We start from the raw sequence: 22,554 nt of genomic DNA on the forward strand, positions 1-22,554 counted from the left end.
AAACGCCCTGGCTATTTATATTTATGTGAGAGCATTAGCTATTTTTCGCTTAAGTGGAACACCATTGGAGATGAACTTCCCATTGACTAGCTTAACGTCCTTGAGGGTCTTCCAGTCAACGGCCTTAATAACCCCATGGGCCGGGTCTGCAGTGGACAGGACTATGTGCCCCGTGTCGCCAAGGGATAAAATGCGGCCATAAACAACGTCGCCCGGTGAGAACAGCTCGTTCAGCCTGTCCTCGTCCTTTATCCCAAAAAGAGCATCTTCCCGGTGAAGCACCCCACTCATTTTGACCGTTTTAACGCCATCAACGTGTGTAATGAGCAGGACCACGTGGTTGTAGCAGATGTATTCAACAGTGGCCGTTGTGATCCCGCCAACATATGGCAGTACAAGTTTGTTTGGTGTTTTTTGGTCAATGGTTAAATAGTTTGTCTCCTCTCCAGGCAGCAGAAGCATTCCCGAAATAATTTTAAATTTCATTATAAAGCCCCCAACCCCCCACTGTCCTGTTACGGGCTAAACCACCTAACCACACCCAACCACATCCGAACACACCCGAATCCTCAGTTTATTGTTTCAGGTCTGGGCCGAACTAACCCGAGCGTGCCATTTCTAGCAACGTTCTTGTTCTAGCAACAGAAACCTGCCATTATGCCGACCACTTCAAACTATTGCCTTGTCTGATGTGGGTGATGGAATAACTTCTTCTTTCGGTTTCCAGGGTGGTAACCCTGGAGAATCCTGGCAAAAACAGCTCACTGGATGACAGTATGTCGCGGTGCAGGTCTTGATCTGCCTTGCTATCGTAGTGGATGTATAACGACGTTACATCTGGGAAAATAAGACTGGCCCATTCCAGAGACAGCTCAAAAAAGTTGGTGGTGATAGTGTTGTCTCTGGTTGGGACAAGAGTTAGGGACTGCACCCTGGTGCATGCGGAATCATCTGAAACCACAAGGCTAAAAAGGGGTTTAAGGATGGAGTCATCAATATGCGAAATTATCACTGCTTGGGTCATAATAGCAACCCGGTGGTGGTAGATAATGCGTTTAAGCAGAATTAAAGGGATGCTAAGCTCATCCACGGCCTGTGTTGCGATCGCAAATGCCGTCGTTTTTGTCAGACTAGCGTAAATAAGCGGGCTGTTTATCAGAAGGCTTTTATGGACACACATCTTATCAATCAAGTCACATCCTAGGAAGGTCAGTCCCCGAACGTCCAGAACTGTGAGAGTGTCCAGGTGCTTGCAGTTGCTGTAGTCCAAAAAATCAAGACTCTCTGCGGTAAGGTTTTCGATCCGGATACACAGGCCGCTCTTCTTGGTGTAGGTGGAGAGGTCGTAAAAAGAAAGAACCACCTTAATGGCGTCTAGAGACATGTTGCTGAACTCCAACAGCCCAATGTCGTTCTTGGTTCTTTCTGTCTTTTTAGGCCGGATTGAGCCAACTCCACAACTGCCTTCTTGGAAAACGAAATTTGAGAAACTTAGTATGCCCACATCTATCTCTCCAAAAGCCGTTAGCGTTTTTTCCAGCATCATTTTTTCCATTTTTGGATTCGGGTGACAGCCATCTTGTCCCGAGCCTACAATGCAAACCTTGGTAAACATTATCCCGGGATAGATTTTATCAGGGATTACTTCCAGGGGAGTGTTCGGAAAGTAGATCCCAACCACTACGTTTTTTTGGTTGGTTGAAACACCGCCATTGTGGTCGATGGTAAAAGGAACATTGTTGGCGTTAAAGAACACAACGGTTCTCCGCATGCTGTCCATGCTTTTAGACCCATTGCCCCCGCAAAAAATAGAAGATACCAGTATAGCAAGGAAGAAAAGACCTTGAACCACCTGTCTAAGGTTTTTTTGTTTCGTACCAGGGATCTGCACTTGATTCATACTCTGGTGCATTTTCTAGGGCAAGCAAATATAAATTTGTATTCTAAAAAAGAAAAGGTCCCTGGCCAACGTACGTGCGTATTGGGCATGGGCAAAATCGGGGTTAGTTTTTGGGCGTGCTCGGGTTAGCTCTGGGGTAGTTTACCATATTTGGTAATCGGGTTCTTAAAAATTTGTCTGTGGCTGGGGTGTGGTTGGCTGGCTGGTTGGTTGGGTGACTGGGGGTTGGGTGGTTGGGTGGGGGTATGGCTGTGGAAGGACCAAAATGGACCCCGCACCCCGGCATACTCTTGGTTTGACGCTTCCCCAACCCCAACCCGAACAAATACCAACCCGGTATGTAAATTTTTTATGAGACACTTAAAGTACCACGAGCAGAAGCTACTGAGAAAAGTCAACCTTCTTGAGTGGAAAGGAACGTCCACGGCACGAGAACAGGCGGTCACAAACCGGTTCAAGATAGAGGAAAGAGAAACTTACGTTCTGTACAACGGAGTGGTTGGGAAAATAAGAAGACTGGCATTGGCGCTGGCAAAGCTCAACGACAATGACGAGACAAAGACCCAAGTCTCCAAAGACCTGGCACAGCGCCTGTACGTCCTTGGGCTTGTCCCAGCAAAGAGTCTTCTTGAATGCTCCAAGGTCAGTGTTAGCTCTTTCTGCAAAAGAAGACTTTCAACGGTTCTAGCAACCACAAAAATGGTGCCAGATATTGCCACAGCAGTGACCTTCGTAACGCACGGCCACGTTAAGGTGGGAACACGGGTGGTGACAGAGCCAGGGTTTTTGATAAATCGGGCGATGGAGGACTACATCACCTGGCGAGAAGAGTCCAAGGTTAGAGAGGCCATTGAGACATTCAAAGACAAATAATAAATAGCGCAGCACATTTTTTTTATGGCATTCGGGGTAGAGTTTTTAAAGAAGCTATACAGAGGCGTAAGCTCAGTCAGTCCGAAAGAATACTTCATTAGGAAAGCGAACAAGCAGCTGGGGGACAAGATCGACCCCATAAAACCAGAAAACGTTGCGTACAGCCTTTTCAGAGGGGCTCTTGTTGTGCAAGATGTGACCCTCAGGGCCGATGCCTTGAAAGAGTATGGTGTTGTTATTAGCACAGCAAGAATAGAAGCACTTGGGATTGAGGCGCCCTGGTTCAGTAGAGAGGCTGCCACCGCCATTCGGGCCGTGGGGGTGTCTGTGGGTGTATCCCGCCTCGTGTGTGTCTGTGGCAGGGCAGACCTTTGTTTGCACTGTTTGAAGAAAGCACCAAGCAAAAAGGTCCTTGGGGTGGTTGAAAAGGTGGTTACTCGTTTTGTAGAGCGTCTCCTAGCACGAGCCATCAAAAACATCACAGTGGGCGTCAAAGAGGTCCAGATAGTTTTTACAACAGACACGCCCCTCTCCCTGACCATTGAGGGGGTAGAGGCAGTTAGTGGGCCGGGAGTGGCCCGGGTAGAGGTGAAGTGCGCCAAAGGAAGACTTCCGGGCATTGAGTTGGAGCATTTCAGTGGAAGGGTGGATAGTGAGGATGGAGAGATCAGGATTCGGGTCGGGTTAGTTCGGGGTGGTGTGGATCTTAGAGGCATTGACCAAAACCTGGTTAATGCCGTGGTTGGTTTGACAGGTACCAGCACCAGCACCAATCACAGCACCAACCACAGCATCAGTCCCGAACTAACCATTGTGGTGGAGGAGGCAGTGGTTGGGTTCTTGAACACGGCGCATCTTGAACAGACACGGCTTCACATTAAAGCAGAAATACAAAACACAGAAGGTGGCATCACAACTGGGACCATCCATGCCTCAATTAAGAAGCAAGAAAAAACAGCTATCTCATTCGGGGCCATTGGGTGTACCATCTACCCGACCACACCTGAAAGTGTTGCTTCCCTGGTGCTGTCATGCAGCAGCATTGAGGGGGAGCTTGGGGAGAGAGAGTTCCAGGCCGCTAGCAGCCTAGCCAGTCAGGTGCAGGCCCTCCAGAAAACGCTGGCTCTGGGAGGCAGCGGGGCACCAGGGCCCAGGGTTTCCGTTGTCCTGGATCGGGTGTGGCTAAAAAGCAGGCTAGAAACCACAGTAACCACCAAGACCCTGAAAAAAGCCGAGTTTCTTATCACAGATACTTTTGCCGTTTCAGCTGAGGCAGCTGAGGTGCAGATTGAGCATCTGGCAACCGGGGTCCAGGCCGGAGTTTCAGGCTCCTTCAGTCTTAGACACGATGGGGGTCTGGAGCTAACACAGCTTGCAGCTATCACCACAACGCCTGTTCTGACCATAAACACGGCTGTGAGAGGGCTGGTTAGTGACATTACCAAGCTAGCAGAGACTTTTGAGGGCGCCTGCCCCAGGCCCGCAGCAAACACGTCCGCAGCAGAGACGCTTCTGTTCAGGCACACAGTCGCCAGCGCCTCTCTTTCCATACCACTTGGCGGCCAGCAGGTAGTTCTGGCGATTTCCAAGGCAGGCATTACTGCCGGGGGGGTTGTAGCCCAGGGAGTATCTCTGGAGGCAGAGCAGAGGCAGGTGCTGAGTATTTCACCATTTGAGCTGGTTATTGGGGACTGCAACAACCTTATAGTCACCAACGCCAGCGTTCAGGTCCCTAGTGACCCGTTTATATTTGAGGCGCTCAATGAAATCAGGGAGATTCACGCCATACTTACTTCCCCAAGCATGCCAAACATCCCGAACACACCGAACACACCGAACACACCGAACACACCGAACATCTCGAAAATCCCGAACACAGAGTTCGTTGATGGAGCAACTACCCCAGAGAAACACACACCAGTCCACTTCACAATTCTTAACTCAAAGATGCTTATTTCAGGTTTCAATACGGTTTGCACCGTCAACGCTGAAAGGGTGGTTATTGAACTGGGCGAGGCGCTGTCCATTCCGCAGCTGTGCTGCACCATTGTCTGCGGGAAAGAAAAGATAGACGTTGCATCGAGAGAGTTCTTCTTTTACTTTGAAACCCGGAAGGTGCAGGGAGACTTTATCTGCAGTGGAGAGCTAAATTCAGACCTGTACCTCTTTGCCTTGAACAGAGCCTTTTTTATACTGGACTGCTACTGCCTGCTGACGGAGTACAGCAACGAGGTGAAAACGCCTCTCCAGATTGGGATTCGGGCAGAGTTTGACATCTCTCTCTCCAAAGACAGCACGCTTCTGACAAAAGCCGTTGGAAAGGTTCATTTGGCCATGACCAAGCAAACGAAGTACTTTGGAGCCGTTGAGATATCCAGCGTAAAGATGTGGACAGATGGGGAACAGATTCTTGCTGCCCCTTCGCTAACGCTGAACTTTGAAAAGGTGACCCACATCCAGCAGGCATTCACTCTAGTGGCTGATAGTCTCCAGGTATCTAACGACTTTGGGCTGTTCCTGGACCTGTACACACAGTTCCTCAAAGCCGATTACAAGTACGGCCTGCCATGGGTTGGCACCCAGGTGGACTTTAAGTGCAAGGTTGGAACCATTGAAGTGCGTGCCGAGGAGCTACAGGTCGCAATAACAGACCTGGCGATGGTGGACGGGTACGTTCAACTACATGCGGCAGCAAAGATAGGAGAATCGGTACTCACCGAAAAAAAAGTAAGGGTTACAGTTAGAAACAATATCCATGCACGAAGTGAGATGAACGTGTCGATTGCCCCAATCGCTCTTGGGGTTGCCAACCAGGACCAGGCCAAGACTCTCCAGAAGTGTATCAACCAGATCAACCAAAAACGGGTTTCAAGGTTCCCAGAGCCCACAGACACCATTTTGACCGTGGAGTGCGTGCAAGTTGACGTTTTCATTGCGCAGCCTGCCCTCAGAGTTGAGCTCGTGGACAGCACTGTCCAGGCAGCAGAAAGCACCGAAATCAGCTCTCTTGTCCGGGTTTACGGGCGCAATCGAGAAACAAGGCTATATGAGCCGATTTGCGAACAGTTTCCTCTCGAGATAAAGTATCAAGGGAGCACGACCATGGAGAGGGGAAAGAACAACTTCTGCAGTTTGCCCTTTTTAGAGGTTGAGGAGGACTCCTTGCTGGTTTCTTCCATCACAGCAGCAATCAAAGATACCGTTCGCATCAGACTAAGCGCCAAAATGCTAGATACGCTCAAATCGCCCCACCGAGAAATCCATCTAACTAATCTAACCAACGCCACCCTTTTCATCAACAGCACCCAGAGGGCACTGGAGCCACTTACCTCCACCGTGCTGCCAAACCACAGCGTTGTTGGAACCACGCCATACAACACACTGTTTGCAGTGCAATCGTCGTTTGCCACCATAGCACAGACAATAGGCGAAGACACCTTCCTGGCAGCGTTTAGGGAGAGCACAGCAGTTGTGCGCGGAGCAAGCAACTTCAAAAACATGACAGACTCAACGATTGTGGTCACCCAGGGAGAGACCAAACTCCATCTTCTCCCATACTCAGAGTGCTCGCACACGCAACGGCTCAGCACGTTCCAGATAAACACGGGGCAGGGCGTCAGCGTTGAGAAGTGCCACACGTTCGCGTTCAACCTCCCAGACACCCAAGAGGAAACGCAGTCGCTTGCAGTGGTGGGAAGGGAGTGGATTGAGGTCGACGAGGCGCACATGGCCGTGGTGGCGCTAACAGAGAAAGTTTCAGGGTGTCTTTTCATCCACTACCTGTTTTTTCACGAATACATCATCACTAACCACACGTTTGCACCTGTTGGTTTTGAGATAAAGATTACCACCAAAAACAAGATCGAGCGCATTGCCGGAACGGCCCAGCCCGGGGACACCAAGCAAATGACCGGGAGCACCGGCGGGGACATGAAAAAAAAGGTCCGGCTACGACTCAACAAGGAAACAGACATCTATTTCACCGAAGGCACCAAGGACAAGATTCTTATTGCCCCGGGGGTGATGGCATCCAAAGAAAAAAAACCAGTGCTGATAAACGAACAGCTCCTGGACATAGGCATTAGCTCCGTGGTTGTTTACCCCATTCTAGTTGCCATAAACCGAACAGACGACTCGCTGTTCTTCAAGTCCGGGAGCAAACTTGCAGCGCTCTACCCCCACATGCTAACAGAGATCTTCACGTCAAAAGATAAGCACCAGTTGGTGCTAAACAAGAAAGAAAGCGCCGTGTTCAGCTCCAAAATCGCCTCAAACACCATTTTCATCGACCTAAAGCTTGTCCACCAGAGAAACTACCTTATCAACGTCATTCAGGGGGAAGGAGCCAAAGAAAAGATCAAGTACCTCACCATTGACTACGCCAACGTGATTGAAAACAAGACAGACCTAGACCTGACCATCACCAACGACCGAGAGTACTTCTGCACCCCCCACACGGTAGTGCAGATGCACTTCCCAAAGAAAAAGCTCAACACCTGGATCAGTCTCGGCCGCCCACAGTGCACCCCACAACCGGCCAGCTCAGCGTCCTCGTCCTTCCAGGGCGCCGTAGGAGACAGTGCGGCAGCACTCGAAACAATGACGGACATTGAAGAGTCAAGAAACTCAAGCTACCTCCCCCTGGAGGGCCTGAAAAAGCACCTGGTCAAACTGGGGGAAGAGAACCCGATTCTTCTGGCAGTGAACGTCCACGTCAGGAACAGTCAGCGCGTTATCTGCATTGAAAAGGAGAACGAGTGGCCATACGTGATCAAAAACCTGGCAAATGTGCCTTTCAGGTTCTCGCAAAAAGGGTACCATGTGCACTACACGCTCCAGCCAAACGAAGAGCTGTTCTACTACTGGGACAGCTTTAAGGCGCTCCCGGCCTTTGACATCACCATTGGCAAAGTGTCTCTGCTCGTTGAAAACTTCCAGGCCGTGGTCCAGGGAGACTACCGCGCAGCTCTTACCACCGACGGAAACAAAAAGATCCTGATTGTGGCTAAAAAGAGCCAGGAGCTCTACAGCGAAGCCCCCTCCCTCACCCATGGCGTGTTTGGACAGCTAAGAATGGGGCGGGTGTCCATAAGCCTGGTAGACCGGAACGAGCACGAATTCGCCTGCCTGCATCTGTTCTCGCCCTCGGTCCAGGCACTCTTCTCGCCAAACGGCATCGAGTTCCTCTTCCGGCTAGACTCCTTCCAGCTTGACAACCAGCAGAGCCGCTGCCTCTACCCCATCCCGATCCACACCACCAACACCTCAGAAGTATTGGCCATTTCAGGGTGGGTGGTTAATAGGGTGGTTTGGCGGTACTTGAGTGTGGTAATGCTCCCACTGGTCCTGGAAATTGAGGAGGAGTACATGAAGCGGGTCATTGCCCACTTTGTTGCCATGGATGGACCAACGGAAAACCCGAAATACTTCATTCGGTGCACCATTTGCCAGGCGCTTAGGTGCAAGTGCACCTTTCCATCAGCGCTTCCCAGCCACTCCAAGTACATCTCCCTGGGGTACGTCCGGGTTGAGCCGATCAAGTTCAAGTTCTCATTCCGCCGGGCATCAGAGAACTCGGTTGTACCCCTTTCCTCGCTGTACTGCAACCTAACCAACAGCAAAATCCTTCTGCCAGCCATCCAGCTCAGCGACATCCACGCGAAGTACTCAGAAGTGCTCCAAATTGTCTCCAAAACCTACAAGCGGGGCGTTCTTAAGAACATTGTCTCAATTGCACTCTCTGCAGACATTGTGGGCAGTCCCGGGGAGCTGATTGACAAGCTTGGGGAGGGGGTGCACGATCTGCTCTATGCACCGTACCGGGCAATAGACAACCCGGCCCTGCTCTCAAAAAAGCTGCTCAGCGGGGGAAAGAGCCTGGCCAAAAACGTAGTTACAGGGCTAGCCGATTTTGTTGGCAACATTTCAGGGCGCCTTTCAAAAAAACTAGCCGCTATCTCAATGGATGAAAACTTCCTTGAAAGCGCCCAGGAAACAAGCTGCACGTACATCGACGAAACAGACATGCTTCTCCCCGTCTCCAAAACACACCTCTCAAAGGCCGGAGAAAAGTTTATGGGCTCAGTGATCAGCGGGTTCAGGGGCGTGGTTCACAGCCCAATCCAGGGAAGCAAGTCTAACGGCCTCAGCGGAATGGTCCAGGGCCTGGGAAAGGGCCTGGTTGGCGCCGTTCTTAAGCCGATTTCCGGGGTGATGGGGCTGGCGCAGGGCGTTACCACCACCATCTCAGGAGCCCTCCAGGAAGAAAAGGCGCTGCTGCGGATACAGCTCCCCCGAGCCCCGCCACTGGGCACGGTGCCAAGAGAGTACGAGGCAGAAAGAAGCATGTACTACCGGGCGTACAACTGCATTGTTACGCGAGAGGCAAAACAGAAAGAAACCTTCATTACCGGGGGCGTCTGTATTGACAAGTACTCGGGATGGTTCCTGCTGATCACCACAACAAGAGCCATCTTTTACAACAAGTACGAAATATCCGAACTAGCTGGAAGTGTTACCCTGCAGCTGAAAAACCAGCGCACGGTTGCTCTTATCAACGTTACCGAAGTAGAACTTGAGGGAACGCGTGTCTACCACGACTATTTGCTACTGAATAAATAGGCTCTTTGGGGCAGGTTATATTGAATTATTTATTTAGCCCGATGCACGGGAACAGAAGGTGCCGCGCCCTCGCCCGGACCTACATTGAAATGAGAATCCGCGAAATACAGCTCTCCAAGCAAGTCCTCGACGTTAAAGAGCCAGAGTCTACTAAAAACGACTTCTTTGCCGATGGCATGAGGCGAAAGATTGAAGAGACCATCAGAAGGAAGAGAATCAAGATAAGTGGTGACGCGTCCCTAGAGCTGCCCGCCCCAGTCTCTGTGGAGGTAGAACCTGAACTGGGCTTGGCAGATTCAGAGTTTTCCCCCTGCCCAGAGAGTAAGAAAGAGATAATTAAGCGACTTTCTACCCCCAGGGCTCTAAAGTGTGGATGTTTAAGCCATGGGACAACCCCGAAAAAATAAAGGATGTTCGGGTTAGCTCGGTGTGTTAGTGCGTGGTAATTCGGGGTGTCGGTGCGGGGTAAGGGTTTATTTGAAAGATGCGGATAGGGGCTATTGGTTTAACAACTTTCAATCAGATAAGGTTCAGGTATGGGTATGGGTTGGGTAAAGAAGCCCGAAACCCCAATACTAAACCAGGTACTCGCCCTTGAAAACCTTAGCTAGATCCTCTGCATACCCTGCAATGTAACTCTTCTTTTGGATAAGGTCGTTGTACACCGTTGAGAACATTGACTCATGGGCAGCTTCCATGTGAATGATTTCTCTTTCAAGGTCCTTGGCCGCCTGGTTGGTCTGCTGGATGCGTGTTTGGGCAGCCTCTCTTTCTCCAAGTATGTGCGCGCGCTTGTCCCGAAGTACGTCAAACTCGGCGCGCATGCTGGCCATGCGCACCTCATCCTCCTGCACCAACCCAGCCATCTTTTCTACCACATAGGCTATCTTTTTTTCAAGAAGCCCTTTTTTGGCCTGGCTACCCCGATTTTCCAGGGCAAGGTGCTCATTGGCACACCCAAGGCGTGCAATGGAGGAAAGACCTGTGTCTGCGCGTGCTTTGTACTCCCCAACCAGCGAAACTGTGCAAACCAGAGATTGCAACTCTTCCGTTTTTTTCTTGAAGAGTGCTGTGCACTGGTGCTGCCGGGATATGGTTCTTTCATACTCCCGAAAGACTTCCTCCTCCGTGCTAAGCTGCTGCTTCATCCCGAGCAGGACCTCTTTGAGCTGCTCTGGGTTTTTCACTATTTTCGCCTGCAGCTTTGCTACTTCCTGGGCACTGCTAATGAGGCTGTACTTCTCGCTGTGGATACGCTCACTCAGCCGAGTGTGCTCCTTCTTCAACTCTTCAGTTTCTGTGAGACACGCTTGCTGCTTGCGATGGAAGTTGATGATTTCGCTCTCTTTTTCCGATATCTCTTCCTGTAACTGCCTAATGGCTTTTTGTGCATTACTTCTCTCGCCTCTCTTGTGGTGAAGCAACTCGGCCTTTATTTGCATTTCGTGCTGATGCTCTTCAATGATCGCTTCTATTTCTTCTCGCTTTTGGTATATCCGTGTTTGAACATCTTTCTTGCTTTCTTTGAAGAGGGCAAAGTTGACCACAATGCTGAGTATTTTCACCACCCGCGGTGTCTCGGGCTGTGTAATGTCTTTCAGGTGCAGCTGCCCAAATCCAATCTGCTCCAGGAACTTTCGCATCTTGTGGTAAACACTAACCACACAAACTGTGTCGTCCGAGCTCTCCACCACCTTTTCCTCTATGAACACCCCTAGAATACCTTCGTACAGCCGGTGGATGTAGCTAGGGTTTGGCTGGAGAATGTCAGAGTCGGCAATGTTAAAGCCACAGTCTGAGAGGTAGTCCACAATTTCTCGGATGTTCATGTTTGGGATGGTGTATGTTGGTGGCTGTCCCTGTGCCTGTGTCTTCATAATGAAATTTTAAATTATTTCGTCCATCATTTGTTTCCCGAGCCAACCCGAACCAACCATATTTTATGTTCGGGTTGGTTCGGGTCCACCACTGCCCTATTCCCTGTCCCTGTCCCTGTCCCTGACCCTGTCCACCGTATACCACACCCACACCCACACCCACACCCACACCCACACCCACACCCACACAGACCCATACCTTTATTAACACTAATACTTTAGATCTCTTCGTTTTGTAGGTCCTGGTGCCCGCTGTCTGTAGAGGTATCCACCTACTGCACTCATAAGAAGGAGAAAAACCACCCAAACAGAAGAAGACCTTGCGCGGTGGTTGTCGTCTTCGTACTCGTCAAGCTTTCTTGATGCATAACGGTGCAGCTCTCCTACCATCACTTGCCTGATCATAATTTCACTGGATGCTGACCTGGTGTTTCCTGAAACGCTTAGGTAGCTCTTTTTCGAGATAGTCTCTATCTTGTGGGCTATCACTTCTTTTAGCTCACTTCGGTCGCTCCCATACATCACCGTTAGTGTCTTGTCAAAGTACTGGATGCGCAGTGTAAACTCTGGGCTTTTTTCAACGGGCACGGTTGCAAGGACCTGGTGGCTCCGCCCATTGCCCGTGGCAAGGCCGACGGCCGGGTACGCCTCCCCACTGAGCGCATTTCTCTCCTGGGTGACAAAAACAAGCACCCCGTCGATTGAGGTAGACCCTCCAAAGTGCCCAGATGACTTCATGCCCACAGGCTTCCCAGTGATCCAGACCCCGCAACCACTGGCGCTCTCATCGACCTTGAATTCAAAGCCCACCCTCCACTCTTCCATGTTCATTGGCTTTTTTGAGCTAAGGCCCCCAAAGGACCCGGGGTTGTGCGAGGTCAGGGCTATCCCAGAGCTCCGGGCCTGCGAAACGATTGAAAAGTCCCCGTGAGTGTTCCACCCCTCCAGGGCGTTAGTTCGTCGTGTGTCAAAGGGCGGATACAGGGACAGGGACAGGTTGTGACGGAGTCTCATTTTACCAGGATCTCCCAAAGCTTGGATGGCGCAAAGAGCCAGTCCTAGAAACGTCTGCATAAACATGGCAAAGAAAAAAATAGTTCATTTATTCAATTTACTAGGGGGTAAAGACAACTACCTTCTTCTTCAAGTGACTTTTGCACTGTCCGTATTTCTTAAGCATTTCCTTGGGGATGGACACTCTTACTGAGCGAGGCTGCTTTGGTCTAAGAGTTTTTGGGAGGGGCTTGCCCGTTTTGATGCACTCGGCCTTGATTTCTTCCTTTTTCTTTTCGGTTAGGATGGAGAGGCATCTGGCGACGTCCTTCTTGGTGTTGATCCACTTAGCAGTGACTTTGTACCCTTCAATGGCATCATTCCTCATTCTGAGAAGTTCCATCTTCTTGTCTGAGAGGGTGTTTTCAATATCAGTGTTTGTCTTAAGTCTTAGCTCCTTTGAGAATTCGCTTCTAGCCATGCAGGGGAACAAAATAAAATTTTACATAACCCGGGTCTGGGTCGGTGTGGTCGGTGGTGGCTTGGGGACAAACTATTGGAAGATGTTTATTTCTGGGCTATAATAGCCACCAGTCTTTCAAAGTACTTTGGAGCCTTGGGGGCATCGTCAATAATGTCGACCATTATTTCGTTTATGTACTCGATGATATCGTCTTTCTTATCTAAAGAAGCTGGTGAGGATCTAGTCCACTCTTTGAGGAAAAGTTCTCCTTTCTTCACTGTTTCATCGTGGCCTTCAATCACAATCTTGATAAACGCCGTAAGGAAGAGGGCACTGGTGCTGTACTCTGTCAGAAGGCGTTTTACTTCCTCTTCTGGGTTCAGGGTGCTTTTAAGCACCTGGCTAGCGATTGACTCCATTTTGGAGTACTCGGTCCTAGACTGCTCAATTTGTTCGGTTAGAGTAATGGGGGGCGCTCTTTCCCGTGTTTCCTTTCGGGGGTTGGTGCTTTTGGGCTCTTTTCCGCCCCATCTCTTCCGCTCCTTGGTCCTGGCGCTCTTCCATGAAGACTCTTCCTCGCTCTCGTCCTCTGAGAAGTGCTTCGGGGTGTCTAGCGCCCAGTTAGCTGCTCTGAGGTCTTTGATGTCCTCGACCATAAACTTAAACCTGGGCCGCGAGTCTTTAACGGCATCTTCTAGCCATCTAATGTAACTGTCTATAAGAGGTTTTGCTTCTTCCGTTTCCAGAGACGTTCCTGCATATCTGAGAAGGTGGCAAAGCCTTTCTACATTTTCAGGTATCTTTTCTCCAAGGACTTTCTTAATGGCTGAGTGGATGACGCTCTGTGAGAGGTACTCGGTCTTAAAGAGCTCAGCAATGAAGCGCATAATAGAAAGGGCTCGTTTCTTCACTGCGAGTCTGGCATACTCCTTTTCTTTGTTGTTTGAGATTTCCATTACTCTGGCAGCTAAGTCTTCCGATGACATGGCTACTGCTTTGTGCTCTTCCTCCTTTGAGACCCAGTGTCTGACTGTGGCAAACTCTTTCTGCGCCAGAACGGCAACCAAGCCTCCAAACTTGCTTCGGGAAGTTCTACTTCTTCGTACAAGTGTTTGCTCCTTCTGTGCTTTGTCTTCGTCGTACGGCTCTTCCTCTGCCGACCTGAACCGTCGCTGGATTAGGTTGACAAGTTTGGCATATACATCAGAGTATGCGTCCTCCAGGACAGCCTTTTCAAAGAATGCTTTGGTAAGCTCTTCCATGGCTGCGTCTGTTGGTACTTTGATGCTAAGAATCCTTTCAGCAATTTCTTCAACGTTGTTGTATGAAACCTGATTAAGTGCAAGATTAAAATCAGCAATGTAACTCTCAATCGCTGCAAAAACAGGCACTGACGGCAGCTGTTTCTTTCCAAACAGAGGAGACGTTTTGATGGGTTTAAACTCTCTTCTTTTCTTTCCAAAACCTGGGCCTTTGGTGAGAATAGACCTATCAATCAAAATTACCTGGGCGGTTGCAAACTTTTTGTAGGCCATAAGCTGTTTCTTTGTGTAGACAATTGGCAGACCTGTTGCACTCTTCTGAACACTGCTGGTGCTGGTGCTTGGTTCGGTGACAGAGGCCGAGACTGGCTCAGTTGCTGGCTTAGTGTCCGTGGCTGGAGCCGTGGCTGGGACAGTAACAGTGACCGGTTCAGTGACTGGCTTAGTGTCCGTGACAGGTTCAGAGACTGTGACCGTGACCGGTTCAGAGACTGGGGCCGAGACCGTGGCTGGCTCAGAGACCGGCTCAGAGACTGGAACCAAGACCGTGACTGGGGCGGCGGGCTTCTTTGGAGCTTTGGCCGCTTTTACTGGTGTTCGGGCTCGGAAAGTTTTTGGGTCCTCTGACTCAAAGATCTTTTTGGTGAAAATACTTGGTGCCACCGTTCCCCAGATAACTCCTGTGGCCTGGCCTGGCTGGGGCCCGTTCTTGGCTACGCCATTGACAATCCCGAACTTTTCAGCTATCTCTGCTCGGTTAAGCCGGGGCTCCGTGGGAGCTTGCTTTTTCGGGGCAGGCTCTGTGTGCGCCTTGGGCTTTTCTATGGGCTTGTGTCCCTCCTCGGGCTTAGGCTCGAGAGGAGCCTCTTCTTTCTTGACCGGAGCTTCAGTGACAGGCGCTGCTTTTGGAAGGGCTTCTTCGTGTGGGGTGTTTTCGGCTTCAGCTTTGCTTATCTTTTCTGCCAGCTTTTTCTCTTCCTGGGCTGGCTGCCCTGCAGCCTCCTTTTGAATGGTGAGCTGCTTCAGAGCTTTTTGGATGGAGCTAACGTTAAAGTCTTCCCCGCCTAAAAAGGCAATGGGAAGAGCTTTGCTTACTTTTTTGGGTGGTGGGAAAATGGGCTCTGGTTCCTGGGGCTTCTCCATTTCATCCTTCTTCTTCTTTTTCTTCTTGTCTTTCTCATCCTTCTTGTACTCGGGCCTGGGCTTCTGCATAAGCTTTTTGTTCGGGTAGCTTAAACCTTCTTTCGTTGGTTTTTGGTTGGAAGATCTTCCCTGGGCTTCCTCTTCAGCTACTAAGCCTGGTCGTTTTTCTTCGCTATCCATTCCGGGGTACTGAGAAAAAACTTAAAATAAAACAAATTTGCCTACTAACTGGATAGTCCTCCAAATGATGGTACTTTGTTTCATCAACAAATAAACACTTGTGGTCTGGGTTGGGTCTGGGTTTGGGTCTGGGTCTGGGTCTGGGTCTGGGTTGTGGTTGTGGTTGTGGTTGGGTTGTGGTTGGGTTGTGATTGGGTTGTGGTAGTAGGGTGTAATAGTGGACCTTCTTGGCTTAATTAAATGTGGGGTGCTGTGGTACGTGGTACGTGGTACGTGTCATGATGGTACAGTACAGTACGGTACAGGGCACTAGCACTAGGTGAACGAACACAAAACTAAAGGTTTATTTAAGACCATGGCTTGTACCACATACCACAGTACAGTACCACAGCACCACTTTACTCAATGGCAATGGTATCTTGGTGTTCGGGTTCAAGGATGTCAACCACCTCATCTTCCTCTGAAAGAGGTTCCGGGTTTTCCGGGTTCTCGGGGTTTTCCGGGTTCTCGGGATGTTCAGGGTGGGTCGGGGCCTGGGAGGAGGCCAGAGGGCTTGTTTCGGGCTGCGAAGGCTTTGGGTGGACTGTCTCTGGGACAGTCTTCCACGCGCCAAGCGCCTTTTGACACCGAGTCCTCCACCCCGCCAGGACTGACGCGGCCACAGTGACAGCTGAAGGCTGGAAAAAAAGCAGCAGCGCCCCCGCAAAGCAGGTTGCTGCTACGCCCAGCACCGCGGCGCCCAAAACCAGGTACCTCTTCACCAGTACACGTGTGAAAAGGAGGGCGTAAAGAATGTAGGCTGAGCTGTTTCGCGCAGCCATTTTCCCGTAAGAAGCCTGGGCCTGGGCATAGCTGGCTTGGGTGCCCTCGCCCTGCTCGTACATCCACCCGGTGTGGTAGTGTCCCTCGGCGCTGCCGTTGACGGAGGCGGCAAAGTACCTGGCAAACGCTCGGGGCTTGTTCACCCGAACGCCCTTTCCATAGTAGTACGCATGCCCCAGCTCAATCATCGCTTTGCTGCTCCCTGCATCGGCCATGCGCCGATTGATAAGGATGTTAAGCATCTCTTTCCCGGCGATGCGGACTGGGCGGTGCTTGAGGATGTATGCGGCGTTCGCGTACCCCACCGACGCTCCAAGGTCTCCCACCAGGAGCGACGTGTAGAAAGCGGCGGCGTTGCGGTGGGCCTTGCAGTGGGCAATCGCCAGCTTCTCAATCTCCAGGATTTTGGCGTAGTAGACGGCTATGCTTTTAAACTGGGCCCCGGCCACAACGTACTCCTCCTTGGCCCACGCCTGCTCGCCGTGCTGGTAAACGGCTGGGAGGTACCCCTCCTGCCTCGCTGCTTTGATGAGGTGGAGCTCGCCAACAAAGTTGTGGCTTTTCTCATAGAGCTTGAAAAGGTTGTAGTCGGCGGCGGCCGAGCCTATTTTTGAGGCCTGGTCAAGGATCTTTTTCCCCTCGACCAGGTTGTTTTCAGCGATGTAGATCATCCCCAGGCCGTTAAGACAGTCGGGGTCGTTGTTTTTGGCGCCTTCTGCAAAGTAGTGTCTCGCCTTAATCTTGCACTTCCCAACGCCCCATCCGTAGTAGTACATGTTCCCAAGCAGGCCCATGGCGTCGGCGCGCCCGCCCCGGGCACACTCTTTGAGAAAGGGGAGGTGGAGGGCGGCGTCGACGTGCCCGACTTTGATAAGCGCCAAAAGATTGTCTGCTGCCAGGGCGTCTCCTCCCTTGGTGAGCGTTTTCACAAAGTCGATAATTCTGGTGTTTTCTCCCTCTTTTTTCAGGTGCTCAAACTGCCACTTGGAGAAAAGCACCACCCGCTGCTCAAAAAAGGTGGCGTAGACCTTCTCGGCCACTTTTCGGTAGTACTCCCCCGACTCCCGGCTGCTCCCAAGAAGGTTGACTTTGTTGGCTATCCGCGTCGCATAAACCATGTAGGCCAGCTCTTTCACGTCGCAGGTGGCGCTGAGAGAAATAACCAAAGACTTGGCTGCCTCCTCAACGTCCACCACGGGCCCATAGTAGCTGCTCAGAAAGTACGTGTAAAAGTGGGCACACGGCGTATCTAGAGCTGCTATAAGCTTTCTGGCTTCTTCGATGTTGCTATCTACAAAAATGCTCTCAAAGACTTTGCCACACCCTTTCTCACAGGTGATGTCGCCCCGAACAACCAAAGCAGCTGCCAGAAGCGCCAGCACCAGCATAGCTCTTACTTTCATAAATAAAAAAACAACAACACATTTAAACCGGGCCCGTTTTAGAAAGAACGCCCGAACAGAGACCGGGGCGGCTGCTGGGCACCCACCGGGCCTGGTCCAGGGCGGGCGCGGAAAATGTCTTCCATAAAATAATATTACTTTTTTATTCGGATGGAGCTGCTACGGATACTCACAGAGGACGAGTTCCCAGTTAAGACCTACTCAATGGCCGGGATCGAAATAGAGCTGTCCCTGAAGAACACTGCCCAGGAGATTCACAACTACCACCCTGAACTTGATAAAAAGATCAAAGAAACAGGAAGGATTGTGCGAAAGGTCGAAGAAACAGGGACTTTCACTGTTGACGGGCTGCTTGATGGAATTTTCCAGAAGAAAATGATTGAGTACGGAGAACAGCTGGCTCGGGCGAGCATTGAAGAGTTTGACCGGAAGCTAAAGGAAAAGTTCGTTAAGAAGGAAAAGTTTATTCTCTCAGCGCCCAAGCCGAAAGAGTTTAAGATTCGCAAAGAAGATTTTGCAGAAATGATTGTTAATGGGTGTGTTGATCTTACACGCGGAAAAACCGTTAGTGAGAACAACTTTTCATCTGCAATGCTCTACGAGTCGTACGAGTTTGCTCTTTCCTCAAAAACCCCGATTGATTTTCTTACTGAGATGCACCTAAAACACGTCATTCGGGATAGAAGCCCTGAAAGTGTGAACAAGCACGTCCAGGAAAGGTACCACCGGGGGATGTTCAAGATAGACGTTTACAACAGCCGCTTTGTCTTTATTGAGCTGTACTACTACATTAGGTCGGGGATGTACCGGGAGGCCGAAGAGTTTGTTGAGCAGAACGAGGGCTTTTTTAAGGAGGTGTCAAGAAACTTTTCTGTGTCGCTGTTTAAGTGGCTGGGGAGTCTTGGGTTTTCTGCCAAACAGCCCCGCCATGAAACGTGCTGGGAGGAGGCCCCGGGGCCGAATGACGACCCCTTCAAAATCTTTTTCTTCAACATTTTCACCGCCGACCCAAATCCGGTTAAAGAAGTCATTTTAACGATTGAAGACTTTTTGTGGTACCAGCTGATCATCAACAAGACGATTGAAGCCTCCTTCCCGCAAAAGAAGAAGATGCCTTCTGAGGAAATCTTTTCAATGCTTTCGGGGGTTATTACCAGCTCCAGGCTTCTTCAGGCGGCGCTGGTGCTGCAGCAGTGGCGGAGCGCCATAGACATTCTTCATGACGACAGCTTCAAAACGGGAGAGGTGCTCTTTTTGGCCTATGCCGTCGCTAAAAAAATCAAAGAGGAAAACCTCCAGGAGTTCCCGGTGAAGAGGGGAACTGCTGCCACAAAGACAACCGAGTGCATCAACCTCTTTGTGCGGATGGTGCAGGGGGTTAGCTCGCTTTTCCTCCGGCCAGCGGAGAGATTGAATGTGATTCAGATAGTGGCTCCATTTGTGATGAATGACTGGACCGAAGATTTGGCGGCTGAAGTGTTCATTTCGTCAGAGAACTTTACCGTTCTTGGGTGCATTGATGAAAAGGGGCGAAAAACAGCCTCCACGCTCCGAGAATACATTGAAGTGTCCTCCTCGGCCGTTATTCAGCGCATTTCAGAGTACTACGTCCACAGTGGAGAGCTGGACAAAGCCCTTAAAGTATCGTACCTTGGAAGCACCAAGAAGACCCTGGGCATCCTGACGCAGATTCTGGTGGAGAAGATCAAGAAGAAAGACTTTGGCACCCAGGGCCTCGAGTCCCTGGTTAAGCACCTGAATAACGCCATGCTAGATATTCTGTGGACGATTATCCTGGTGGGGGGGGCTACAGGGAACATCTGCGCCCTGATTAGGCGGACGGGGCTCATACCCACGGCCGAGGCGGCCAGCGTGCTAAAGAAGGCGCAGGACATTGCCATGCTTTCCCCCGAGATACGGGCTGTTATTCCCTCGGCCCTTGTGATTGTCGCCAAAAGACTCGGGGAGTGTGTGTCAGACGAGCACAAGGAGCTGGGAAAGTCTCTTCTGCTTCTGGCAGGCGTGCTTGAGGTGGACAAGACGATTATCCAGGAAATAGTTTCTGAAATCTCACCTCTTCTCTAGAAATCATCACTCAATCAGCAACCAGCAATCTTTTTTCTTCAAGTCAAATAAACCCAAATTACACCATGCCCAATGCCGTGCCCAATGCTGTGCCCATACCCCGTACCATACCCCGTACCATACCCCCCGACCCTACCCCGTACCCTGGCCCAAAAAGGAAATATTGGTGTTGTTTAGAAATTAATATTATCCAGACAAACCCGAACAATGAGAAGTGTGCGGGGTGTGTGGTCAGGGTATATAAAAACACCAGTTAAAAGGTACTTCTGGCTTCTTGGGAGCAAAATCGTTCACTTGAGCCTCTTTCCCGACAATCATGACCCAATCTATGCGTGTGTGCTGGGTGTTTGGGATAGAAGCAAAGCCATCCACTCCCTGGCGGTGCGCGGCTCTAAACTGGCCGTTACGCTGTATCCCGAGTCTATGTCAATTATGTTCAACACCACAAAAGTCCAGTTTCTCCTGGAGATTGACTACCTGGACTGGAGAGACTACTACCTGTGGCTCTCACACAAAAACAGCATCTTTTCCAGAGTTTACAGCTACCACGTGCACAACTCTGCCGAACCAATTGGAGGGCTGGCAGTTTACTCCAAAACTCTCTCCTTTGATACCTGGAAGGATTGCATTGAGATCAACAACCTTAGCCTGTTTATTACATCTGTTCAGATGCCAGAACTGTTCCAAAACTCGCATCGGCTGAAGACATACCCGGGGAACCATTGTGCGCACCGAGAGCATCTAAACATCCAGCACTACCTGTGCAGTAACTGGGAGACGTACCGAAACGCGCCCTTTATTGAAGAAGTAGGAGAAACAAGCTCTGATATATTTCACGTAACGGTTTTTGGGAAGTTTTACAAGTATGCTGGCTCCCCCAAATCACTCAAGACGTGCAAGCTCTCGACTAGCTCTAGGTGTCTCTGCATGTTGGAACAAGGATTTGGCCAAATCCGAACCCTGCCCCAGACGTTCACCCCAAAAACCTACCTGGCGGCTAAATACGCATCTCCGAGGGGGCTTGAGTTAGAGCTGCATCTGACCAGGCTGTATGCCAAATACTACACCCAGCTCTACCAAACTCTTTCTGAGCGAATGGAGCACTTCTACGAATTTATAACCATCGCCACGGACCTGATCCAACATATCTATGTGGTTTTTTACCAAGGGCAGAAAACAAGCGAGAGCTTCATTGCTAGGATGCAGAGTATGTCTCGGGTGAGTCTTTTTAAGTACGCTCGAGATCTGTTCGGGTTTTCAATAACCATTTCTCCTAAAACACCCCCTGATGAGCCCTGGACAGCTCTAGACAAGGCGAATAACCAATACCTCCTGGTTCTTGATCAACTGTATGAGATAACCTTCCTGCCACACCCAGCCACGGATCTGGCCTTGGTTGTTGAGGACTTGGCCAATGCGTGCATTGTTGTGACAGAGACAAGCCTGGCATCGCCTTCACGGCAAGCTAAGTACAGAGTGCAGATGTATGTACTAACCACTTACATCCTAAGCAAACACAGCCTGCCTCTTGACACCGCTGTGCTAGATAATGCGCCCAAAACCTTTGATGCGGTGCTAGATAATGCTTTGGTGCAACTAACTGAAAAACCAAAAGCTTGCAATTTTCTTGGGTCGTACGTGTTTGCTTTTCTGTACACTATTCGGGCGTATATGCACTGGGACTATAGCTGGCGAGAGCCTCACTTGGAGCTATTTCACCACCTGGCCCTGGACAAGAACGATCCACTGGCCCAGAAGGTGGCCTTGTACACCTGCCGCCAGCTAGTTCTGCCTGTTCTAAGATACGGCTTTGGCTATAGCAACATGACTCCTGCCAAACAATTTGCTGGCAGCTTATCAAATGAGGAAAAAGCATACTTTATATGGGCCCAACCAGCGTTCTTTACCAACTACGTCCACGCCGTTACCCTTAGGCTATGGGTTGTTACCTGGTATTGCGTCTACTACCCGGAAACCCAGAAAAAAGCGTGCCGGCAAATATTCTGGATCATCACACACTGCATCACCCCAGGAACTACAGGGAACCCCCCGAACAGGCAAGCCCCATCTCTAATGGCATGCCTGTTCCAGAGAATGAAAGACACACCTGGCGACTTTTTTACCCTTAGATTCTTTGCCTTTTTTGCACGGTCTATGCAGACAATAGCTAGCTACATGCCAGGTTTTCAGATACAGGTAAGATCTTGGATAACCCCGGGTCTTAAAGAGGTGTATCGGGTTAGTTCGGAAGAGGAGATCATAGATGTGTTATTCTCGTTTACTGCGCCAAGACTCAATCGGACCATTCGGAAGGGCAGGTCTTACAAGTCCATCAATCTAAAGGACACCATTCCAGTAGTTATTATGCTGTGGAAAGCTACTGCAAAGTTTTCCGATGCATTTGTAAATGATCAGGGCTGTCAAAGTTTTCCAACAACCAAAGAAATAGCGGCCACAGCTTCAAGAATTTCTTTCGTCACCAACGCGGTCATTCTCTACCACACCAGCGCATTCTTCTCTTCTGCAGAGGAGTACATTGAGAAGGTCGGCCCATTTCTTTCTTTGATACAAAAGTCGTTAGAATGGGTGCTAGACAAAATACACACGTACCACCTCGCAGCCCTCCCAGAGGCCGAGGCAATGGCCCTGGCAACACAGGCCTCTATGGCGAAGCAGAGTCTTTACGGGTACTTTGCCATTGAGTTTATGCTTGGGACAGCAGTGCCTCAGCCCAAGGCACCAGTCCAAATACCTCTTGAGAGACATATCAAACACTGGGTCCTCCACGGATCAACCCTTCCCACAACTGCAGATACACCCTCGCTTTTCCACGCAATTGCTGCCTACTATTCCTTTAAATGGCCCAAAGAACCCTCCCCAAACAACCCGAAATAGCCACAAACTAACCCGAAATAGCCCAGACATACCGAAA

The 22,554-nt window shown here is 50.3% G+C and overlaps 12 protein-coding genes across 12 annotated transcripts; 5 read left to right on the top strand and 7 right to left on the bottom strand.

The window, feature by feature from the left end:
- Positions 1 to 21: 21 nt before the first annotated feature.
- Positions 22 to 462, bottom strand: NEDG_01075 (exosome complex component CSL4; the record flags this gene model as incomplete). Its single annotated transcript, XM_067688493.1, has 1 exon — positions 22 to 462. One exon carries the CDS (start codon positions 460 to 462, stop codon positions 22 to 24), a length of 441 nt encoding a protein of 146 aa, XP_067543681.1.
- A 193-nt stretch (positions 463 to 655) lies between these two features.
- Positions 656 to 1,912, bottom strand: NEDG_01076 (uncharacterized protein; the record flags this gene model as incomplete). The annotated part of the gene is made up of 1 exon (XM_067688494.1): positions 656 to 1,912. The coding sequence occupies one exon, from the start codon at positions 1,910 to 1,912 to the stop codon at positions 656 to 658; it is 1,257 nt and encodes a 418-aa protein (XP_067543682.1).
- A 339-nt stretch (positions 1,913 to 2,251) lies between these two features.
- NEDG_01077 (U3 small nucleolar ribonucleoprotein IMP3) lies at positions 2,252 to 2,773 on the top strand (the record flags this gene model as incomplete). The annotated part of the gene is made up of 1 exon (XM_067688495.1): positions 2,252 to 2,773. One exon carries the CDS (start codon positions 2,252 to 2,254, stop codon positions 2,771 to 2,773), a length of 522 nt encoding a protein of 173 aa, XP_067543683.1.
- Positions 2,774 to 2,797: 24 nt separating this feature from the next.
- On the top strand, positions 2,798 to 9,394 carry NEDG_01078 (vacuolar protein sorting-associated protein 13A/C; the record flags this gene model as incomplete). The annotated part of the gene is made up of 1 exon (XM_067688496.1): positions 2,798 to 9,394. The coding sequence occupies one exon, from the start codon at positions 2,798 to 2,800 to the stop codon at positions 9,392 to 9,394; it is 6,597 nt and encodes a 2,198-aa protein (XP_067543684.1).
- A 41-nt stretch (positions 9,395 to 9,435) lies between these two features.
- NEDG_01079 (uncharacterized protein) lies at positions 9,436 to 9,801 on the top strand (the record flags this gene model as incomplete). The annotated part of the gene is made up of 1 exon (XM_067688497.1): positions 9,436 to 9,801. The coding sequence occupies one exon, from the start codon at positions 9,436 to 9,438 to the stop codon at positions 9,799 to 9,801; it is 366 nt and encodes a 121-aa protein (XP_067543685.1).
- Positions 9,802 to 9,969: 168 nt separating this feature from the next.
- NEDG_01080 (kinetochore protein Nuf2) lies at positions 9,970 to 11,271 on the bottom strand (the record flags this gene model as incomplete). The annotated part of the gene is made up of 1 exon (XM_067688498.1): positions 9,970 to 11,271. The coding sequence occupies one exon, from the start codon at positions 11,269 to 11,271 to the stop codon at positions 9,970 to 9,972; it is 1,302 nt and encodes a 433-aa protein (XP_067543686.1).
- Positions 11,272 to 11,481: 210 nt separating this feature from the next.
- Positions 11,482 to 12,351, bottom strand: NEDG_01081 (lectin, mannose-binding 2; the record flags this gene model as incomplete). Its single annotated transcript, XM_067688499.1, has 1 exon — positions 11,482 to 12,351. One exon carries the CDS (start codon positions 12,349 to 12,351, stop codon positions 11,482 to 11,484), a length of 870 nt encoding a protein of 289 aa, XP_067543687.1.
- Positions 12,352 to 12,385: 34 nt separating this feature from the next.
- Positions 12,386 to 12,745, bottom strand: NEDG_01082 (large subunit ribosomal protein L35e; the record flags this gene model as incomplete). The annotated part of the gene is made up of 1 exon (XM_067688500.1): positions 12,386 to 12,745. The coding sequence occupies one exon, from the start codon at positions 12,743 to 12,745 to the stop codon at positions 12,386 to 12,388; it is 360 nt and encodes a 119-aa protein (XP_067543688.1).
- An 86-nt stretch (positions 12,746 to 12,831) lies between these two features.
- On the bottom strand, positions 12,832 to 15,312 carry NEDG_01083 (translation initiation factor 4G; the record flags this gene model as incomplete). Its single annotated transcript, XM_067688501.1, has 1 exon — positions 12,832 to 15,312. The coding sequence occupies one exon, from the start codon at positions 15,310 to 15,312 to the stop codon at positions 12,832 to 12,834; it is 2,481 nt and encodes an 826-aa protein (XP_067543689.1).
- Positions 15,313 to 15,710: 398 nt separating this feature from the next.
- NEDG_01084 (SEL1 protein) lies at positions 15,711 to 17,537 on the bottom strand (the record flags this gene model as incomplete). Its single annotated transcript, XM_067688502.1, has 1 exon — positions 15,711 to 17,537. The coding sequence occupies one exon, from the start codon at positions 17,535 to 17,537 to the stop codon at positions 15,711 to 15,713; it is 1,827 nt and encodes a 608-aa protein (XP_067543690.1).
- Positions 17,538 to 17,687: 150 nt separating this feature from the next.
- NEDG_01085 (uncharacterized protein) lies at positions 17,688 to 19,622 on the top strand (the record flags this gene model as incomplete). The annotated part of the gene is made up of 1 exon (XM_067688503.1): positions 17,688 to 19,622. The coding sequence occupies one exon, from the start codon at positions 17,688 to 17,690 to the stop codon at positions 19,620 to 19,622; it is 1,935 nt and encodes a 644-aa protein (XP_067543691.1).
- Positions 19,623 to 19,829: 207 nt separating this feature from the next.
- On the top strand, positions 19,830 to 22,517 carry NEDG_01086 (uncharacterized protein; the record flags this gene model as incomplete). The annotated part of the gene is made up of 1 exon (XM_067688504.1): positions 19,830 to 22,517. The coding sequence occupies one exon, from the start codon at positions 19,830 to 19,832 to the stop codon at positions 22,515 to 22,517; it is 2,688 nt and encodes an 895-aa protein (XP_067543692.1).
- Positions 22,518 to 22,554: the final 37 nt, after the last annotated feature.

The sequence above is a fragment of the Nematocida displodere genome, assembly GCF_001642395.1.
Source record: "Nematocida displodere strain JUm2807 chromosome Unknown 3, whole genome shotgun sequence".
NCBI classification, from domain to species: Eukaryota; Fungi; Microsporidia; genus Nematocida; species Nematocida displodere.